Source organism: Dermochelys coriacea, chromosome 1 (assembly GCF_009764565.3).
Source record: "Dermochelys coriacea isolate rDerCor1 chromosome 1, rDerCor1.pri.v4, whole genome shotgun sequence".
NCBI lineage: Eukaryota > Metazoa > Chordata > Testudines > Dermochelyidae > Dermochelys > Dermochelys coriacea.
The window spans coordinates 284,115,578-284,136,684 of record NC_050068.2 but is presented as its reverse complement, the minus strand read 5'-3'; the positions used below and the strand labels follow the sequence as shown (position 1 = coordinate 284,136,684).

Below are 21,107 nucleotides of genomic sequence, written 5' to 3'. Positions count from 1 at the left end.
CTACGTGACCCCAGGAGGGGGGACCGAAGCCTGAGCCCAGCCACGCTCTGCCAAAGCCCAAGTCCCACTACCCAGGCAGGGGGACCAAAGCCAAAGCCCAAGGGCTTAAGCCCCAGGTGGGGGGCCTGTAACCTGAGCCTCACTACCCAGCACTGAAGCCCTCAGGCTTTGGCTTCAGCCCTGGGCAGTGGGGGCTCAGGCTTTGGCTTCAGCCCCAGCAAGTCTAACACCAGCCCTGACAACCCCATTAAAATGATGTCATGACCCACTTGGGGTGCTGACCCACAGTTTGAGAACTGCTGGTTTAGATTTCTCTTGTAACAGACACCTCCTGCAGTTTTACGGAAGTTAACAGTGCTCTTAAGAGGAGATGGATGGACAGGGTAAATGTAATATATTTAGAAATGAAGGGGAAGAAATAGACTTTTTTCAGAAAAATTCACTGGAAGCGGGGTTTGTTGTTTGTTTTTTTAATTAATTATGCTGAATGCAAAGATCACGTTCTCATAAAACAATTATTTATGTTCTCAGGGACTGAATAAAAAAAAGCTAATTGAGTGTTTTATAAATTCTATAAAAAGAATAATAGAAATGTAAGGTTGGGAGGGACCTTAAGAGGTCATCTAGTCCGTCCCCCTGCACTGAGACAGGACCAAGTATGCTTAGACCATCCCTGACAGGTGTTGACTAACTTGTTCTTAAAACCTCCAACAATGCGGATTCCACAACCTAATCTAGTGCTCAATTATCCTTACAGTTAGAAAGGTTTTTTCTAATACCTAACCTGAATCTCACTTACTACAAACTAAGCCAATTACTTCTTGTCCCACCCTTGTTGGACGTGGAGAACAATTGATCACTGTCCTCTTTACATATTTGAGAACCGTTATCATGCTCCTCCTCAGCCTTCTCTTCTTTGGACTAAAAACGTCCAATTCTTTCAACCTTTCCTCATATATTATGTTTTCCAAACCTCTTATCAGTTTTGTTCTCTCTTCTGGACTCTCTCCAGTTTGTTCACATCTTTCTTGACATGTGGTGCCCAAAACTGGACACAGTATCCGTCTGAGGCTTTACCAGTGCAGAGTAGAAAGGAACAATTATCTTCCATATCTTATATAAGACCCTCTTGTTAATATATCCCACAACATTTGCCGTTTTTGCCATGGTATTACATTGACTCATTCAGTTTATGATCCACTATAACCCTTAAATCCTTTTCTGAGTAATACTGACTCACCAGCTATTTTACATATTGTATTTCACTGAATCATAGAAATGTAGGGCTGGAAGGGATTCAGAGAGGTCATACAGTCCATCCCACTGTGCTGAGGTAGGATCAAGTATACCTACCATCCCTGAGAGGTGTTTGTCCATTCTGTCCTTAAAAACCTCCAAAAGATGGGATTTCACAACCTCCCTTGGAAGACCATTCCAGAGTTTACCTTTCCTTTTAGTGAGAAAAATCTTCTTAGTATCCAACCTAAATCTCACTTGCTGCAGAATAAGACAATTACTGTTTGTCCTACCTTCAGTGGACACAGAGAACAATTGATCATAGTCTTCTATAGCAACCCTTAACTTAAGGTTGTTATCAGATCCTCTTCAGTCTTCTTTTCTCAAGACTAAATATGCCCTTTCCCTACCGGTCAGGTTTTCTAAACCTTTTATCATGTTTGTTGCTTTGCACTACACCCTCTCCAATTTGGCCACATCTTTCTTAATGTGTGGCACCCAGGACTGGAAACAGTACTCCACCTGAGGCCTCGCCAGAGGCCGGTAGAGCCGAACAATTATTTCCCATATCTTACATACAATAATCCTATTAATACACGGCAGAATATTAGCCTTTTTTGCAACTGCATCTCATTGGCTCATATTCAATTTGTGATCAACTGCAACCACAAGATCGGTGTCTACAGTACTACCGCAGCACCAAATATTATCCATTTTGCATTTGATTTTTCCTTCTTAAGTGTAGTACTTTGCACTTGTCTTTCTTGAATTTCATCTGATTGATTTCAGATCAAATCTCCAATATATTGAGATCATTCTGAATTCTAATCCTGTCTTCCAAAGTACTTGCAACCCCTCCCAGTTTGATGTCATCCACAAAATTTTATAAACATACTCTGCATTATCTGTCGTTAATTAAAATTGTGATTAGTACCAAATTCAGGACTTATCCCTGGAGGACTTGATATGCCCTCTCAGTTTCACAATGAATCACTAATAGACTGTACTAAAAGACTAGTTATCAGCTATACAACCACCTTATAGTAATTTCATCTAGACCATATTTCCCTGATTTACTTATGAGACTTATGTGGGAGAGAGTGTCAAAAGCCTTACTAAAATCCAAAGATACCACATGTACTGCTTCCTCCCTCCACTAAGCCTGTAACCCTGTCAAAGAAGGAAATTAGAGTGGTTTGACACGATTTGTTCTTGACAAATCCATGTTGGCTATTACTTCTCACCTTGTTATCCCTCAGGTTTCAACAAATTGATTGTTTAATCATTTGTTCCATTATCTTTCTAGGTTGAAGATCGTAATTCCCTAAAACCTCCTTTTTCCCCTTTTGGAAAATATGTACTAAGTTTGTCCATCACCAGTCCTCTGGGACCTCAGCTGCTCTCCATAATTGTTGAAGATAATTATTAATCGTTCAGAAATTGCTTTGATAGCTCAAGTATTCTACAGTGAATTTCATCAGACTTTGCCAACTTGAATATATCTAGCTTATTTAATATTTCTTTAACCTGTTCTTTTCCTATTCTGACAAGAGATCCTTCTCCCTTGTTAATATTCACTGTGTTAAACATCTGAATACAATTAACAATTTAGTGAAGATTGAAGAAAAAAGTAATTAAACACTTGAGGATAAAATCAAGGTATTAAAAATAGTATAGCCTGATTTTTTATTTTACTTTAAAAAAAATTAGAATTTTTTACTCGTCTCATGTTTAGAAATATCTTTTGAGTGGGCCCAAAAGCAACTCCACCAAACACACTTGGCTCCAATTCTGTTCTGCCCTCCTCTTTGAAAACATCCATCTGGTGTCCTTTCAGTTTCAATTTCAGTTGTGCTGCTCCCATAAATGCTCTCTTGCAGAGCCTGGAGAAGTAGAGCATGCAAGTGAGTTACTCTTAGCCAGATGCAGGACAGTGTGGTGTTATGCTTGTGCAGGAGAGAGGAAATGAAACTCACCATCAACAAAACACTATCACTAACAAGTGCTATAACATGAACAAAATAAACACAATTAGAAAAAAAAAAAAGGATAATTTTTCCTGTCTCAATTCTTTCAGTTATAGTTTGTCTTAGGTTTTACTTGGAACACGGCTAAGTACATTTGCAAATTTAAAGTTAAATTTAAAATTGTCCTTTTTAGACAATCAAGCAATATACACAGTAGCCATCTCTGCCTGGGATACTAATCTCCCTCCTCCATAACTTTTTCCTTTCCATTCTATTAATATTCAGCAGCTAAAATTATCCTTCACCATTGTCATTTCACTGCTTTTTAGTCCATTCATTGGCTTCCTCTTTCTTTCCATAGTATTCAAACTCATCATCTTTGATCAAGGCTTCATCCAGTTTCTCTCTCTTCAATGACCATTCCCCTTCTCACACCTCTTGCTCACCTCCTACTCCCACCTCCATGTCTTTTTCATGCTTCTCCTCATACCTGGAATGCTAACTCTTCCGGTGTTCTGAGCATCTTCACCCTCTCCCTCTTCTTCAAAACAAAATGAAAGGTAACTTTTTTTATTTTGTTTTTCTGTTGTTGATCTCCACTCCTCATCTTTTATACCATCACCAGTCTTATTTTAACAAGTAGCAGAATTTATAAGATTCATTAGTAATATAATACAATTATTATTTATTATTTGTATTGTGGTAGCACCAAGAAGTCCCAATCAGGATTTGGGACTCTCTTGTACTGGGCACCATACACACATGGAATAAGCTATCCCTGCCCCCAAAGGACTTACAACCTAAATAGTTCACATTATCTTTATTTATTTTAACCCCTTTCCCTCTTTTCCCCACAACATCTTTTTTCTGCTAATTTTCATTTTCAATTTATCTAAGTTCTATAGGGCAGTAGTAATATATTTTTTTCTGTTCTTTGTAAACTATGCAAAGTTATGGCTCTATATACATATTTCAATAAGGACTGAAAGCACTTCACCATTCTAATGTAACATTTTTACAATCATCCTTCCTCTTTTGGAGTCACCAATTATGCATTTTCCTTCTAATAAAAGTGCAAACAAGAAATCTCATCTGTAGCTCATGCAAATCTTGCTCATCTGGCTGGGAGAAGTGCCTTCCCAGGGCATATTCTTGCTCTCCCACTGGAGACTTATGCTTCTAGTGTTCATAAGAGGAAAGAGTTCAAATAGACTTCCTCTATTTTAATGCCTATTCAACATTAGAGATGCTCAGATACTAATGAAGATGAGTTCCAAAGTACATCTGCAAATTTAAAAGAGGTTACCTTTTTATGTGCTGTTTTTCTTGAAGATTCCTGAGACTGGGCATTGTTTTTTTTCTTTTCTGCAGTTCTCTGAGAATACTGTTTATATCCCTCTTTCATTTCTGCTTCATACTGCTGGTATTTTAGTTTGTATTTGTCTGTTGGGGATGGCAGATTTTCTGGTATTGTCTTTTGCTCCAAAGAAAGCTAAAAAGCAAAGAATAATCAGAAACAACAGCCTCCTACTGTGATACACAATGTCAACAGCAGGATTATTATACTCCTCCAGTACATTTTTGCAGTTAAAGGACTGATGTTCCTTGACACCACACTTAACATTTAGAAGAACATAAATATTGTTGTATAACAACATTAGGTTGTTCTCGTGAAACTCTTCTTGTTTTGCTTAGAGAATTTTTTTTTCTGTGAATGAAGCGACTCTCGGTCATAACCAGAAACCAAAATCCACCGGTGGTCTCTTGCCAGCCTTTGCAGATGCAAAGGACTGTGAGACTGGAGCAACAGCAGAAACCCATATTTGGTTTGGAATGCTGAATGAAGGGGCCAACAGTTATCTAGATCAGAGGTTGTAGTGGTACTGACTAATTGTTGGGGTAGTGCTCCCACACCTTCCCCTATACATTGCTCAACTCCAAGGACAACATCAGTTGAAAAGGTGTTGAACCCAGCTACCTAGTTTCTTGAGATCCCAGTTCCCTTCTCCTAAAGTCAAGCGCTGTGCTGGGTTGCGTAGAAACAGTAGCAGTAAGAGCAGGGTTGGGGGAGGAACCAAAATGCTTTTTTTCCTCCTCTCCTCTGTCTCTCACTGGGTCCTAACACCTATGGGATTCTGCTGATTTTTCAACACCACCTTCCAATCAGTAATGGATCCAGCAGTGCCACCTTATGAACCATGTGCGGGCCCTGCACCAGTAGTTCAGCAATCCTGGGGTATGTCTACACCACAGAGACTGTACCATGTTGGCATAGCCCTATAGTGTAGACACAGCCTACATTGACAGAAGGGCTTTTTCTGGTGGTGGGAGAACACTACCTGTCTGAACAACAACATTAGCATGTCGACGGAACACTCTTCCGTCTATATACGTCCAACACACTGAGCATTGTGTCAGCAAAGTTGCATCATTTGGGGTGTGGTTTTTTTCTCCCCGACTGACACAGTTATGCCAATATAACTTTCAAGTGTAGACCAAGCCCTGTTCTAGAACAGTGTTTCTCACACTGTGAAACTAGCCTCCATTGGAAGATGTGAATCTCTTTCAAGAAAAGTCTATACAAAATGCAAAAGTGAGGAATTATTTCCCTCTCACTTGATGATTTTATGAGTGTTCTACAGACAGGACTTGGAGCATGCCTACCCTACAGTCACTATAGCACTGCTTCCTAGATCAACAAAACAGGTTTTTCTGTCACTGTAGTTAAATCCATAACTCTGGGATGCGATAGCTAGGTCAATGAAAGAATTCTCCCACTGACCTAGCCACACCTACAGTGGGAACTAGGTCAACCTAACTATGGCACTCAAGGCATGAAATTTTTCACAGCTCTCAGTGACGTAGCTTGGTCAATCTCATTGTAGACCAGGCCATGGAGTGACAGTAGAACTGAGTGGGAATGACCAAGAAATAAAGAAAAAAAAAATCTATATTTAAATTATTTTACCACCTAGTCTCTTAGGGAAGATTCACCTATGAAGTTTCCTACAGAGGAAGCATGATTTTTTTTTATTTCATGTGGAAGTATTGCTACAATCAGGCATCTGAAGCAAGCAATGCAGAAATCATGGCCACACAGAAAAATATGTTAAAATATATCAGTGGCACTTGACTATCTTTTCTCCTCAAGGTAGATTCAGATGGAATAGAAACTAAGAGGGAGAATGAGCAGGAGATCTATTCTATTTAGGTTCTTATATCACATCCATCCCTGTGGTATCTGGGAAACAATGAAGAGGATAAAGAGGGAGAGGGAAGGTAAAATAAAGTGAAAGAAGAAACTGGGAGGTAGTCAAAGCTATTTCAACTTTACAGTAGTAAAACAGATTTATGTTCACTGATTATCAATTTGAAAAATGCCTTCTAGCAAAAGAGTATATATCAATATTCAGCTAATAAGAACACAGCAACGCACATTGACTAACTTAAGACCATATGCATGTTATTAGAGAGTACAAGACAAAGACACACACATATACAAGCTTAGTCCACACTACAAAGTTTTGTTGGTATAGCTATGTTGGACAGGATTTGGAGTGGGGGGCGGGGGAAATATCACACCCTCTAACTGACATAGCTATGACAGCAAAACCTGTTGTAAATGCCACTATGACAAAGGAAGAGTGCTTCTGTAGGCTTAGCTAATGTCGAACAGGGAAGTGATTTAGCTATGCCAGCGGAACTTATTCTGTTGGCTCCTGCTGTATCTGCACCAGGAGGCTCTGCTAACATAACTACACAGGCAAAAAACACGTAGTGTAGCGTAAACAAACCAAGAAAGACACACACAGAGAGAGAGAGAGAGAGAGAGAGAGAGAGACAGACACAGACATACACACAAAGGGAGAGAGAATGTGGTCTGCAGTATCCTAATTGGGGAAAAAGTGACCTAATAGGTGATCATTTCATACAGAGAATGACCATGTTTTAAGTTAATCAATGTGAGTTGCTGTATTAACAACAATTGCTGAGAGGTAATAAAAGGTTTTACATTGTTCCAAACAATGTTCCAACCTACACTGGCAGCACAGTGCTGCTTTCTAAGGATCCAGTCCTGCAAACCACTACTCATGGAAGTGTCCCATTTGACTTCAAGGGATTATTTGCTTAAGGACTGCATATGTGCATAGATATTCTCATGATCAGGCCCTCACATGGTATGACTGCTGTTATGGACTCACTTTTTCTATTAATTGTTTTTGGGGTTAAAGAAAATTATTTTTTTTTAAAAGAACTACCAAAGGATGTTTTCCAATTTTCCATCAGAACACACACACATAGGGAGGTTAGGATGCCTTCCATTCCTTAACTACAGAAATATAATGCAATTTACTAAAATTTGGCATATACCTCTCACCCTTACCACAGAAAATAATCCTGTAGATTTGTACAGGCGCCTGAATTGGTTTGAACTTTGGGAAACCACTTCTTGAGCACAAATCAATCTCAGAAGATTAACCTTTGCAACCCCTGAACCTTTTCCTTCTTCTAATGACAAAAAATCATCACAACCGATACAGTTTCAAAATGCAAAAGCTAACTATATAAAATAATAGGAGATTAAAAGTCTCTCAACTAAGCCATTTAATTATCATACCAAAGAAATTAAAACCTGTTTAATTTTCAGATCATACATCACAATCCTCTGCTATTCAGTTACTAATATTATTTTGTCAGGATGTATTTTTCCAGTTATTTTACCTCCATTTTCTTCCAACAATGTTTTCTAGCCAGCTGTTTAATAGAAAGGAAAAATAAATGTTATTTTAAATAGTAATTAACACCATCCATGCTGCATGAATCATAAGAAAATTTGTCAAATACATTTTTCCAAAGTTAAACAAAACAGAAAAATTCAAAGGACACCTCACTCTCAAGTAACAATGACTAACTGAAAAAACGTTCAGCAGAGTCATTATCAAATGAATTCTTAATTTCAGTAATTTGGACAGCTCTGTAATTTTCCAGAAAGCAGTATATTAAAACTGAATAACTGATTTTCCTTCTCTGACAACTGGGTTTAGCTGGTCTTTTTTATAATTTTAGGTTCTTACTCAGCACAGAAAGAGAAGATTAAATACTGATGTTCTATTTAGATTTATTTAAAAATATATACTATTATGTTGTCAACCAAACTAGATATTACTCTGAAATTCTCTTTGAAAGGAAGAAAAACACTAATAATGAAGTTATTGCACTCGGCTACGATAGTCTATGAGTGGCCAAAATCAACTCATTCTTCCACAAAATAAATATTTTCTATTTGTAAACAAAAAGTTATTTTTCATACCTTATGTTTAAGAACTATTTCTTATTTTGGTTAATTATTTTATTATTTTCTGATTTACACAATTTTCTTAAGATTTGTTTAGAAGTAGAAATCAAAGTTATATTCTACCTCAATCCACAATTTTCAGATGCTTTCACAAATTGTTACTAACAATAGCGACCACTAGTGTACAAACTGTTAGTAGGCAAAATTAAAAGAATTAGAGTATAAATCAATAGTGTACAATAAATAGTTACTGTGATGAAGAAATGGAGTTTGAAATTTCTGAAGAGCTTCCAAGAAAAAAAAAAACAAAAACCCTTATTAGAAAGCACTTCAACCAATAATACTCTCCTATCTTTTAATTTAATCACACAAATGGAAAGAACTAAATTGTGTAATAAAATTAGACGTGCTTTATTTGTTTCAATTCTCATGAAAGACAGAATTTTTAAAGATATCAGTAGTGGCAAATTGACCTGTTGTGTCTGATGATGCTGTGCATAAGGAGTCTGTAATGGTGTACCCCAACTAACAGTTGAAGATGAATCTGGAGGGCCAATGCAAGGAAACCTCTTACTGTATGGTATGTAAGAATCTCCATCCTAAAATACAAAGAGAACAAGATTATTTGTACTTATTTCATAGTCAAAATAAATGGTTTTGACCAACTCCTGCAAACTTTTCTGATAACACTAACCTCTTCATCTGAAGACCCCAGCTTGCCCAAATCAAGGCATGGCACCCTGCAGGAAGTTAAAAAATGGCCTTAGTAATGCTTCAATACATTCTCAATACATGATTTCAATTGTAGTAAAGGGAACACTCTGATAATGAAGTGCTTTTCCCATTCACAAAAATATCTTCGCTATAAACAGTTTCACTATAATTGGAGAGGGCCTACCTGGCAAAAGTCCCTACCAACCCCCTTCGCTTCACCTCAGAAGTGGCAACAGAGCCTTTCTTCATCACCAGTTACAGAGAACACTGGCAGCTGTGAAGGGCCCCTGGAAGGCCCTATCTTCACTTCCAGCCTCAAATAGTTCTATCAAGGCCATCCTGGCTCCTCTTCACTCCCCACTAGGAGCAGCTGCAGCAAGATCAGAAGCCAGGGATTTCTCATTATGCCTCTGCCACAATAGTATTGTGGCAAATTCTCTCTTCTCCATAATCAGCCAGAAGAGAGGCAATGGGGAAGTAATCCTTTTTGAATGCAGCTCTTCAAAACTAATTGGAAGGGAATTAGCACAGTGGAACCCAACTATACTGCAATTAAATACCAATAGTGACTCTTCATTCAGCTTAAAGAAATTAAAGAGTCAATTGAAATGCATTAAGCAATTCTGTACTTTTACTTCATTTTAGCCCTAATCCCACTAGATAATGAGTGTCCTTACCATCCTCTAAAATAAACTGAAGTTGAAGATACCCAGCACTATTGAAGATGCATTCAGCATCTTTCTGGATTGTGCCCTTTGGGTTCAATCCAATGCCTGCTAACTTTCAGTGGGAGCTGGATCAGACCGTAAGGCTATGTCTATATTGCACACCATTGGTGGTGGCATTCAGAGTATGGATAGTTAAATGCCACAGAAAAAAGTGAGCTGCATTCACACTGTGGTGCATAGCCACATGCATCAGTGGGGAAAGGCTCCCGCTGTCACACCCTGCCAGAGCCTTTCCCCACAGGTCCCTGCAGCAGGGAAAGACTGGCAGTAGGGAGGCAGCAAGACACTACACTGTCAAAAACAGTGGGAGGGGGAGGGTCATGTTCTGAGCTGTGTAGAGTACATACTCCAAGGGTTCATGGGTATCTTTACTCAACTAAGTAGTGCCTCACCACATACACTGCTATTTACACCCATACTAGCAAGACATGCCAATGTATGTACCCTACAGGCCACCGTAAAGAGTGAGCAGCTTAGACGTACCCTAAATTCCGCTGTGTACGGCTGCTGGTATTTAACTCTATTTTAGCAAAACAGATGAGTGTTGGCTAAAGATAGACAATTTACTCAAGCCTTTATTAAATCAATACATTACAAAACTACCAGTCATACCGAGACTTGGAATGTGTACTTAAAAACAGTACTTGTGAAAAATGCCAGATTTCAGTTTCAAGCACTGTAAACCTTCGAACAGCAACCACCCAAGTATAGTCTGAGCATCAATAGTACATACTTTCTCTCACTTTGCTACCAACATTTTTCAAACTCTGTTCTTACAGAGTCCCTTCTAGGACTGGAAGACATGCTGACCCTCCAGGCCCATTCAGTCAGTGGAGAATGACTGAATACACACAGAGATTGAACTATCCCTTTATCCAGCCATAGACATTCCAAGGTCATGTTTGATACATCCTGGTAGAATGGTACGGAGAGCTAAAATGACCATAAAGATTATTTAAAATAAGGCAGTTCAGTCTCAAATATGGCATTGATAATAGATGACTTAATAGGTAATTAATATACCTATTCCCAGGTCTCAGAATCCCCCATTTTGGAAGTACTATACAAAACAGATTTCAAATCACTTTTTAAAACTCTGTCTTTATAATGAAATATCTTTAAGGAACAGCAATTCTTCTCTCCTATCCCCTTTCATAATGGTAAAAAGTATAAAAGATAGCTTGTTTACAATTAGAAATAACTGCCATGAGCTTAGATAGTAACTAAAAAAGTAAAGCTCAACCATCCAACTTTTAAATATTTGAAAGAAAGCAAAAATATTAAATGAGTAATCACTAATAATGCCACCAGATTCCAATTTATGTCAATGTACATTTAGAAAAAACCTACTTTATGAAATTTAAAAAAATAAGTGTGACTTTTAAAAGTATCATTTTAAAGAAAACAATTAAACTCTTCTTCAAGTATAAAGCATAGCCAACAAGTCTATGGTGATAAATTTCACCTAACTCCTTGATTTTTATATCAGCATAAAGACAATGAAATAAGGAAATTTACCAAAGTTACTTAATGCAGAATGAAACAGACAGTTCATAAGTAGGAAGAATAGACTTACTCAGCTGGACGAAGGCCATGAGTTGCTTGTATATTTGGTTTCCATCCCTACAAAAATGTCAGCATAATAATTAAGTCATGATTTAAAGACACAGTTCTGTTTTTTGAGGGTTGTAAAATTCTGGTATAGACGTTTGGTCTTGGGCTGGAGCCTGAGCTCTGGGATATTCCTCCCTCACAAATTCCCAGAGAGCCTGAATGTCTGCACTGCAACTGTACAGCCCCACAGCCCAAGTCAGCTGACATGGGCCAGCCACAGGTGCTTAACTGCACTGTAGACTTGGAGAACAGAATTTGAATCTTGTTTTATGACTGTTTTCTGTTACAGAAGGCAGAAGTATTACAATAATGGCTACATTCTGAACTCAGGGGGAGATCAGGAAAGAATAGGAATGCTCCTTTCTCCAATACACCACAGAGGCCCCTACTGAATGATTGGGGTACAAAACAGCATTCTCACAAGAGTACTGGCTGGAGGATGCTATTACAGAACACATCTGATAGTGGAATAGAGAAAGACATCTTGTCAGGTAGGAGAAAGGCAGTCTGCCATAGTTGACAGGTCTAAGTCCTGGACCCCCTAATGTGGTCACCTAGCAACAAGAAGGAAGGTAAATGGAAGTATGTGGGCCTGAAGAAAAGCAAATGCTAATCAATAATCGGTTAACTATTTTTAAATCTATAAACCTAAAGAGCACAATATTTATGAAAACAAAAAAGAAAATATCTACAGTCCATACTTCAGAAAGTATTAATGTTCAGGTCAGTCGCAGTCAAACTAATGGTTACCATTATCCAAGACTGTATTCATACTCACCAAGACAATAATTTATTTACTTTCAATAATTACGCTGCAAGTTCAACTTGTTTTCTTTTATATTGCAGTAATCTTAATAGGGTTTCATAAACTACAATATTTTAAAATCCTGAACATAAGATGGTACTAAATGGTCTGTGAAATAAAAAACACATTTGTAAATCAAAACAGAAACATTAATCTTTCCATTAAACATACCTGACTAAGTTTCTTCCCCCTTGATGACCGCTCAGCTTGCCCTCTAGGAGATGCAGCAACTCCTTTAACCTCCAAATCCATGCAAATTTGACGATGGACTTCACAATAAACTGTAAATAAGAGAGACTATATGAAAACCATATATTTTTATTTATAATAGTACTTATGTAGAAAATAATTAAATTACAACTTGGGAGTATTTATTCAATGATTTGTGACCACGGGGATCCCAACCCAAAAAGTACCTGGAGGTGAGTCTGATCCACACACACCTCCATCTCCCCAGACGCGCTGGTGAAGAGGAAGTTCTGAGTGCTGTCCCTTCCCAGCCCTGTGAGGAGGGATAGCTCGGTGGTTTGAGCATTGGCCTGCTAAACCCAGGGTTTTGAGTTCAATCCTTGAGGGGGCCCATTTAGGGATCTGGGGCAAAAATTGGGGATTGGTCCTCCTTTGAGCAGGGGGTTGGAGTAGATGACTTCCTGAGGTCCCTTCCAACACTGTGAAATCTCAGATGTAAACACTGGAAAAGGTTAAACTGACCAATTTTAAAACCATCTGGCCATGAAATTGATCAAAATGGACCATGAATTTGGTAGGGCCCTATCAATGATCTATGGCAAGGTTGCACTGGATGCCCATCTCCACAGTAACTCCTGACTTCAGTCTTCCCTTGCCAGTGTTATCTTTTGCTGGAAGCAGTTCCAGGCTTCTGTCTTAGCTTCAAACTTCACTCCCTGGAAACACTGATTTTCTTTTCCCCTCAGGCTCCCGTTTGTCCCCTCTTAACTCTAGCATTTCCAATTCGTACTAGATGCGTCAACCCTCCCGATTCCTGACTTACATCCTACATATTTTTAGCCAGACCAGAACTTTTGCCATACCCTAAGAATCCTTCTGGATCCCAGCTATGGTATCCCTAATAGCTCCAAACCCTCCCTTCATGCCACACACCATCCCCTCTGCAAAGTCTCCTCTCCTACCCTGGATAGTTCTGCACCTACAGGCAGGCTCCCTCCCAATTTCAAGATTCCCAGAAACCTGACGCCTCATGATGTATGTTCTAAATTATGCAGGGGTAAAAGTTAGCCTCATATTCAGTTACTTACAGATGATAGTTTCAAGCATTCGCTGCTCCCCAGCAGAGGTGATGGGCCTATTTGTTATTTAAAGTGAAAATGCATCTATCTTCACATAACCTCAAACATTTCATTTAAAATGTAAGGAGATTTTCATGATCATAACAGGGAAAAACTAGTGCATATTCATTATCAGGATTCACAAATTAATGTAATCAGATTTTTAAAATAGTATTAAATATTTTGACTCAATATAAAAATACTATGTGTTTACAACGATTTAACCACCACACAGAAAAGATAAGAGAAACTTTTACAGTAGGAAAAAAAAATCTTGGGAAGTAGAAAGCTCACAAGTTTACCATCCCCACTTCCTTGTGGACAAGCGTCCACATCACAGAAATACCACCACAAGGTAGAACAAACTGTTTAGCATAAGTAGTTAGCACATATTCTAAGGGACCATTCAAGGAAGAGTGGTCCATTAGTGGTCCCTTAGAATACGTGCTAACTACTTATGCTACAAGAAAAGGAGTACTTGTGGCACCTTAGAGACTAACAAATTTATTAGAGCATAAGCTTTCGTGAGCTACAGCTCACTTCATCGGATGCATTTGGTGGAAAAAACAGAGGAGAGATTTATATACACAGACAGAGAACATGAAACAATGGGTTTATCATACACACTGTAAGGAGAGTGATCACTTAAGATAAGCCATCACCAGCAGCAGTGGGGGGGAAAGGAGGAAAACCTTTCATGGTGACAAGCAAGGTAGGCTAATTCCAGCAGTTAACAAGAATATCAGAGGAACAGTGGGGGGTGGGGGGTGAGGGAGAAATACCATGGGGAAATAGTTTTACTTTGTGTAATGACTCATCCATTCCCAGTCTCTATTCAAGCCTAAGTTAATTGTATCCAGTTTTCAAATTAATTCCAATTCAGCAGTCTCTCGTTGGAGTCTGTTTTTGAAGCTTTTTTGTTGAAGTATAGCCACTCTTAGGTCTGTGATCGAGTGACCAGAGAGATTGAAGTGTTCTCCAACTGGTTTTTGAATGTTATAATTCTTGACGTCTGATTTGTGTCCATTCATTCTTTTGCGTAGAGACTGTCCAGTTTGGCCAATGTACATGGCAGAGGGGCATTGCTGGCACATGATGGCATATATCACATTGGTAGATGCGCAGGTGAACGAGCCTCTGATAGTGTGGCTGATGTGATTAGGCCCTATGATGGTATCCCCTGAATAGATAGATATGTGGACAGAGTTAGCAACGGGCTTTGTTGCAAAGATAGATTCCTGGGTTAGTGGTTCTGTTATGTGGTGTGTGGTTGCTGGTGAGTATTTGCTTCAGCAAAGATGGACTACAAGCTGTCAGGAACAGTATCCCCGATACTGTCACGGCTAACCTGGTGGCAGAACTTTGTGACTTTGTCCTGACCCATAACTATTTCACATTTGGTGACAATGTATACCTTCAAATCAGCGGCACTGCGATGGGTACCCGCATGGCCCCACAGTATGCCAACATTTTTATGGCTGACTTAGAACAACGCTTCCTCAGCTCTCGTCCCCTAATGCCCCTACTCTACTTGCGCTACATTGATGACATCTTCATCATCTGGACCCATGGAAAAGAAGCTCTTGAGGAATTCCACCACGATTTCAACAATTTCCATCCCACCATCAACCTCAGCCTGGACCAGTCCACACAAGAGATCCACTTCCTGGACACTACGGTGCTAATAAGCGATGGTCACATAAACACCACCCTATATCGGAAACCTACTGACCGCTATTCCTACCTACATGCCTCTAGCTTTCATCCAGATCATACCACTCGATCCATTGTCTACAGCCAAGCGCTACGATATAACCGCATTTGCTCCAACCCCTCAGACAGAGACAAACACCTACAAGATCTCTATTATGCATTCCTACAACTACAATACCCACCTGCTGAAGTGAAGAAACAGATTGACAGAGCCAGAAGAGTACCCAGAAGTCACCTACTACAGGACAGGCCCAACAAAGAAAACAACAGAACGCCACTAGCCATCACCTTCAGCCCCCAACTAAAACCCCTCCAACGCATCATCAAGGATCTACAACCTATTCTGAAGGACGAGCCATCGCTCTCTCAGATCTTGGGAGACAGGCCAGTCCTTGCTTACAGACAGCCCCCCAATCTGAAGCAAATACTCACCAGCAACCACACACCACACAACAGAACCACTAACCCAGGAACCTATCCTTGCAACAAAGCCCGTTGCCAACTCTGTCCACATATCTATTCAGGGGATACCATCATAGGGCCTAATCACATCAGCCACACGATCAGAGGCTCGTTCACCTGCGCATCTACCAATGTGATATATGCCATCATGTGCCAGCAATGCCCCTCTGCCATGTACATTGGCCAAACTGGACAGTCTCTACGTAAAAGAATGAATGGACACAAATCAGACGTCAAGAATTATAACATTCAAAAACCAGTTGGAGAACACTTCAATCTCTCTGGTCACTCGATCACAGACCTAAGAGTGGCTATACTTCAACAAAAAAGCTTCAAAAACAGACTCCAACGAGAGACTGCTGAATTGGAATTAATTTGCAAACTGGATACAATTAACTTAGGCTTGAATAGAGACTGGGAATGGATGAGTCATTACACAAAGTAAAACTATTTCCCCATGGTATTTCTCCCTCCCACCCCACCCCCCACTGTCCCTCTGATATTCTTGTTAACTGCTGGAATTAGCTTACCTTGCTTGTCACCATGAAAGGTTTTCCTCCTTTCCCCCCCCCCTGCTGTTGGTGATGGCTTATCTTAAGTGATCACTCTCCTTACAGTGTGTATGATAAACCCATTGTTTCATGTTCTCTGTGTGTGTGTATATAAATCTCTCCTCTGTTTTTTCCACCAAATGCATCCGATGAAGTGAGCTGTAGCTCACGAAAGCTTATGCTCTAATAAATTTGTTAGTCTCTAAGGTGCCACAAGTACTCCTTTTCTTTTTGCGAATACAGACTAACACGGCTGCTACTCTGAAACCTGTACTTATGCTACATAATCTGATCCACCTTGCATTTGATGCTCAGGGTACCTTTCCCAGACCTGAAGAAAAGCTCTGGTGTGGCTCCAAAGCTTGTCTCCCTCACGAACAGAAGCTGGTCCAATAAAAGATATTACCTTGCCCACTTTGTCAGTAGTCTTAAATGAAAGGTAACAGGATAAATAGGGTTAGGGACTGAAATCCTCTCACCCTTAGTTTAGATCTCTCTGGAACAGGTTGTTAGAAGTGCAAAAGGGATATTCGCAAAAAGAAAAGGAGTACTTGTGGCACCTTAGAGACGAACAAATTTATTAGAGCATAAGCTTTCGTGAGCTGCAGCTCACTTCATCGGATGTAGCTCACGAAAGCTTATGCTCTAATAAATTTGTTCGTCTCTAAGGTGCCACAAGTCCTCCTTTTCTTTTTGCGAATACAGACTAACACGGCTGCTACTCTGAAACCTGTCATTATAAAAGGGATATTGAAGCTCTCTGGCTGTGGACTTCATGGGACAGCCCTCTCCAGTGATCCATACTGTTCGCAGGACTGCCAGCGAGTGTGGTTTCATCACAAATCTCAGGGTGCGGTGTTTTTTTCTTAAAGCTCCGGCAGCCAAGCAATTACATGAGCAGCTCCATTTTTGGTTTTGTTTTATACGTTTCTAACCCCTGTGGCCGCAGAGAAACGCTCGGACACCTGAAGCAAGAGCGCCCTACCGGCTCAGACAGCAGACGGAAACACAACACACACCCGTGTTGTGTTCCACTCCCGAGTTTTGGGGCAGGGAAAGGGGGGGGTGAGGACTGTCCTGGCTAAGCCCGGGCCCGCCGGCAGCCGCTGGGCTCGGCAGCGGGGTGTCTCTCCCGGCGATGCCCGCAGCCGGGGAAAGGGGACCCCGCAATTGGGCCTCCGGGGCCTCCTGAAGGGGCAGCGCCGCGCGCACGAGGGCGCGCCTTGTCCCGCCCGTTGCCTAGGTTTCCCGTAAACAAGCCCGGACGCGGCGGGCCGCCGAGCGCCCCCCGCTCTCGGGCTAGGGGGGGCCGGCGGCTGCCCCCGGCCCTGAAGGCCCCGGAGCCCCTCGCCCCCTCCCCAGGCGCGCACTCGCCACCCGCTCACCTCTGCGGCCGCCGCCCCTTTTCCCAACTCTTGCAGCGTCCCTGTGCGCGCACCCGCCGGCTCTGCTGCGCGTGCACTCGAGGGGCGGGGACGCGCGCCGGCGTGGGGGCGTCCGCGCTCCTTCGCCCGGCCCAGTCAGGCTCCTCCCACCCTGTTTCCAGAGGAGCAGCCGCGTTAGTCTGTCTTCGCAAAAAGAAAAGGAGGACTTGTGGCACCTTAGAGACTAACACATTTATTAGAGCATAAGCTTTCGTGAGCTACAGCTCACTTCATCGGATGCATTTGGTGGAAAAAACAGAGGAGAGATTTATATACACACACAGAGAACATGAAACAATGGGTTTATCATACACACTGTAAGGAGAGTGATCACTTAAGATAAGCCATCACCAACAGCAGGGGGGGGAAGGAGGAAAACCTTTCATGGTGACAAGCAGGTAGGCTAATTCCAGCAGTTAACAAGAATATCAGAGGAACAGTGGGGGGTGGGGTGGGAGGGAGAAATACCATGGGGAAATAGTTTTACTTTGTGTAATGACTCATCCATTCCCAGTCTCTATTCAAGCCTAAGTTAATTGTATCCAGTTTGCAAATTAATTCCAATTCAGCAGTCTCTCCTTGGAGTCTGTTTTTGAAGCTTTTTTGTTGAAGTATAGCCACTCTTAGGTCTGTGATCGAGTGACCAGAGAGATTGAAGTGTTCTCCAACTGGTTTTTGAATGTTCTAATTCTTGACGTCTGATTTGTGTCCATTCATTCTTTTACATAGAGACTGTCCAGTTTGGCCAATGTACATGGCAGAGGGGCATTGCTGGCACATGATGGCATATATCACATTGGTAGATGCGCAGGTGAACGAGCCTCTGATAGTGTGGCTGATGTGATTAGGCCCTATGATGGTATCCCCTGAATAGATATGTGGACAGAGTTGGCAACGGGCTTTGTTGCAAGGATAGGTTCCTGGGTTAGTGGTTCTGTTGGGTGGGGTGTGGTTGCTGGTGAGTATTTGCTTCAGATTGGGGGGCTGTCTGTAAGCAAGGACTGGCCTGTCTCCCAAGATCTGAGAGAGCGATGGCTCGTCCTTCAGGACAGGTTGTAGATCCTTGATGATGCGTTGGAGAGGTTTTAGTTGGGGGCTGAAGGTGATGGCTAGTGGCGTTCTGTTGTTTTCTTTGTTGGGCCTGTCCTGTAGTAGGTGACTTCTGGGTACTCTTCTGGCTCTGTCAATCTGTTTCTTCACTTCAGCAGGTGGGTATTGTAGTTGTAGGAATGCATGATAGAGATCTTGTAGGTGTTTGTCTCTCTCCCCCCTCCCATGGCCACGCCCCTCCGGGCTCGAGATGCGGGGCGGCGGCGAGGGCCGAAGCAGCCGGGAGCCCGGGGCTGGGGTTTGCGCGCTCCGGCGTCCGCGCTCCGTGTCCCTCAGCGCCCCCGCGCTGGTGAACGCCAAAGAACCAGCCTGAGCCCTCAGCCCCTACTCCCTGCACAGCCCCACGTGTTCGAGCCCGGGCCTCGGGAGCCACCCGTGCGAAATCCACCCGGCCCTGCTGGCAACAGCAGCCCACCCCTCGGTCATGCCCCGGGCTGCAACCCGCAGTGCCCCATTAGCCCCTGGGCCCGCAATTGCGGTCGGCGGGCCGTACTCCCCTGCTGGTCAGTTAACACCTGGCTGGGTGTTGGTCGCTCTTTTGTTATCTCTGAGGAGCTGGGCTGTGGCGCATCGCCAGACTCACAAACACGTAGCAAAACTCTCATAACTTCATCTACAGTGAAGCTATACATACCTTTCAACAGGATATTAATCCGCAACAGCCTGACTTTTCAAACTATCTCACAAGGCATACTTTGTACAAAACTTATCATAACAGTGGTGAATATGTGGGTTACAATAGGTCACAACCACAAACAGCCGGGGCACTGCACAGTTACACATCAACAGCACCCAGGTCCTGAAGCGCTTACAGCCTCAAGGCTAAAAACTTGCACACCCAAGCAGACCACTTTTTTTTTTGGTATTGGGGGCAGAGGTGATGACTACACTTAAAAAGAAAAAAAAAATAGTAGCTGTTTAATTTCACTTTAATGAGTAGTTTTATACCCTGACAAAGTTTGTCCACATTTAACAAAAGAGAAACAAGTTTCTGTTCCAGATTCAGTGTTTCCTTTATTTACTAGCATGCCCCCACTCATCTATGCTCATCCAGGGAATGGCGTGGCCATGAGATAGGGAGACAGCCACAATGCCCAAGTATCCTTGTCCCCTCTGGCACTGGTAGCCACGCACTCAAACATCACCAAAAAGGCTTCAAGGCATCCTACATAGTTCCAAGCCTGCCACCAGATTTCCAGTTCCCTCACTGGAATTTACTAACCCCTGTAGGAGCTGTTGCTTTATTTGGGACTGTTTCTTAATAAACTTCTATAGCATCCTCCCCTGCTCTGCCTGCCAGCCAGCCCAAGAGCACTTGCCACTCTGCCTGCTGGGTTTTCTGTATTTCTGTCTGTTGCTCACTAGGCAGCCCTGCATCTCCTTCATTGAGTCCAGATCCCTCTGTCCTCACACCGGTTACCTCTTCAGTCACCTTCTCTCAATCAAGTGTGTTAAACTGACAGACAAGCCCCCACATGACTCAGGGTATTCTTTCAGCTACTCAGTGTGCTGCACTGTCTAGCCTGTTTCTGCCACCTCATGGTTGCAAATATGCTGGACTGTTTTCCTTTCATCACATGTACCTTTTATTCCTCTTCTCATCTATTCACAGAACATAACACACACCTTATGAAAGGCACTTTCCATACAGCTTTCCTCCTCAACACATCTTACCTTTGGTGCCTCTGCTTGCTTCCTGTTCCTTCTACTTATATCCTCCAATTATATCATTATCCCAGTAATTACCACACAGGTGCACGATACCCAAAATCATGTGTTTATTGGTCACAGCTGAGCCTGCAGTCTTCTTTATGCTGCCGCAACATCAGTGATCAGGGTGCTGCCGATAGCACTCTGTCACAAACACATTTATTGCAAATGGCTTTATTGCCAGAGTGAACAACAGGGGGAATGACAGGAAAACCTGTCTCATACCACCTAGATGAATTAAAAGGAGGGAATTTGATTACCAAAGTACATTCCCAAGGATGAGTATATAGGGCGGATATGCCCCTATAAAACTGATTTCCAAAACCAAACCTTATCAAAATCAGTCTGAAGTTCTCCCACTCCAGCCACTCAAAGCTTTCTTGGCATCCAAAGAAAGTAGCACACAAGAAGAATTACTAGAATTAACATTATATATCAAATTCAGAATTTTTTTTTATATTATCAGATAG

At 41.7% G+C, this 21,107-nt stretch overlaps 1 protein-coding gene across 10 annotated transcripts in view; it reads right to left on the bottom strand.

The window, feature by feature from the left end:
- CAPS2 (calcyphosine 2) overlaps positions 1 to 17,909 on the bottom strand; it is a 54,173-nt gene extending 36,264 nt beyond the window's left edge. For 5 of the 10 annotated variants that reach the window (XM_043493171.1, XM_043493175.1, XM_043493186.1 and 2 more), the window contains exons 1-7: positions 17,779 to 17,909; positions 12,532 to 12,641; positions 11,518 to 11,564; positions 9,194 to 9,239; positions 8,973 to 9,098; positions 7,926 to 7,958; positions 4,510 to 4,695 (exon numbers count right to left, since the gene is read on the bottom strand). In XM_043493171.1, the coding sequence (XP_043349106.1) occupies positions 4,510 to 4,695; positions 7,926 to 7,958; positions 8,973 to 9,098; positions 9,194 to 9,239; positions 11,518 to 11,564; positions 12,532 to 12,612 (519 nt within the window). In that variant the 5' untranslated portion in view covers positions 12,613 to 12,641; positions 17,779 to 17,909. Of the gene's footprint in view, positions 1 to 3,649; positions 3,735 to 4,509; positions 4,696 to 7,925; positions 7,959 to 8,972; positions 9,099 to 9,193; positions 9,240 to 9,432; positions 9,584 to 11,517; positions 11,565 to 12,531; positions 12,642 to 16,799; positions 16,819 to 17,778 lie in introns of those variants that run through there. The other 5 variants (XM_038399389.2, XM_043493164.1, XM_043493199.1 and 2 more) reach the window with 5 other exon arrangements.
- Between the last annotated feature and the right edge of the window lie 3,198 nt (positions 17,910 to 21,107).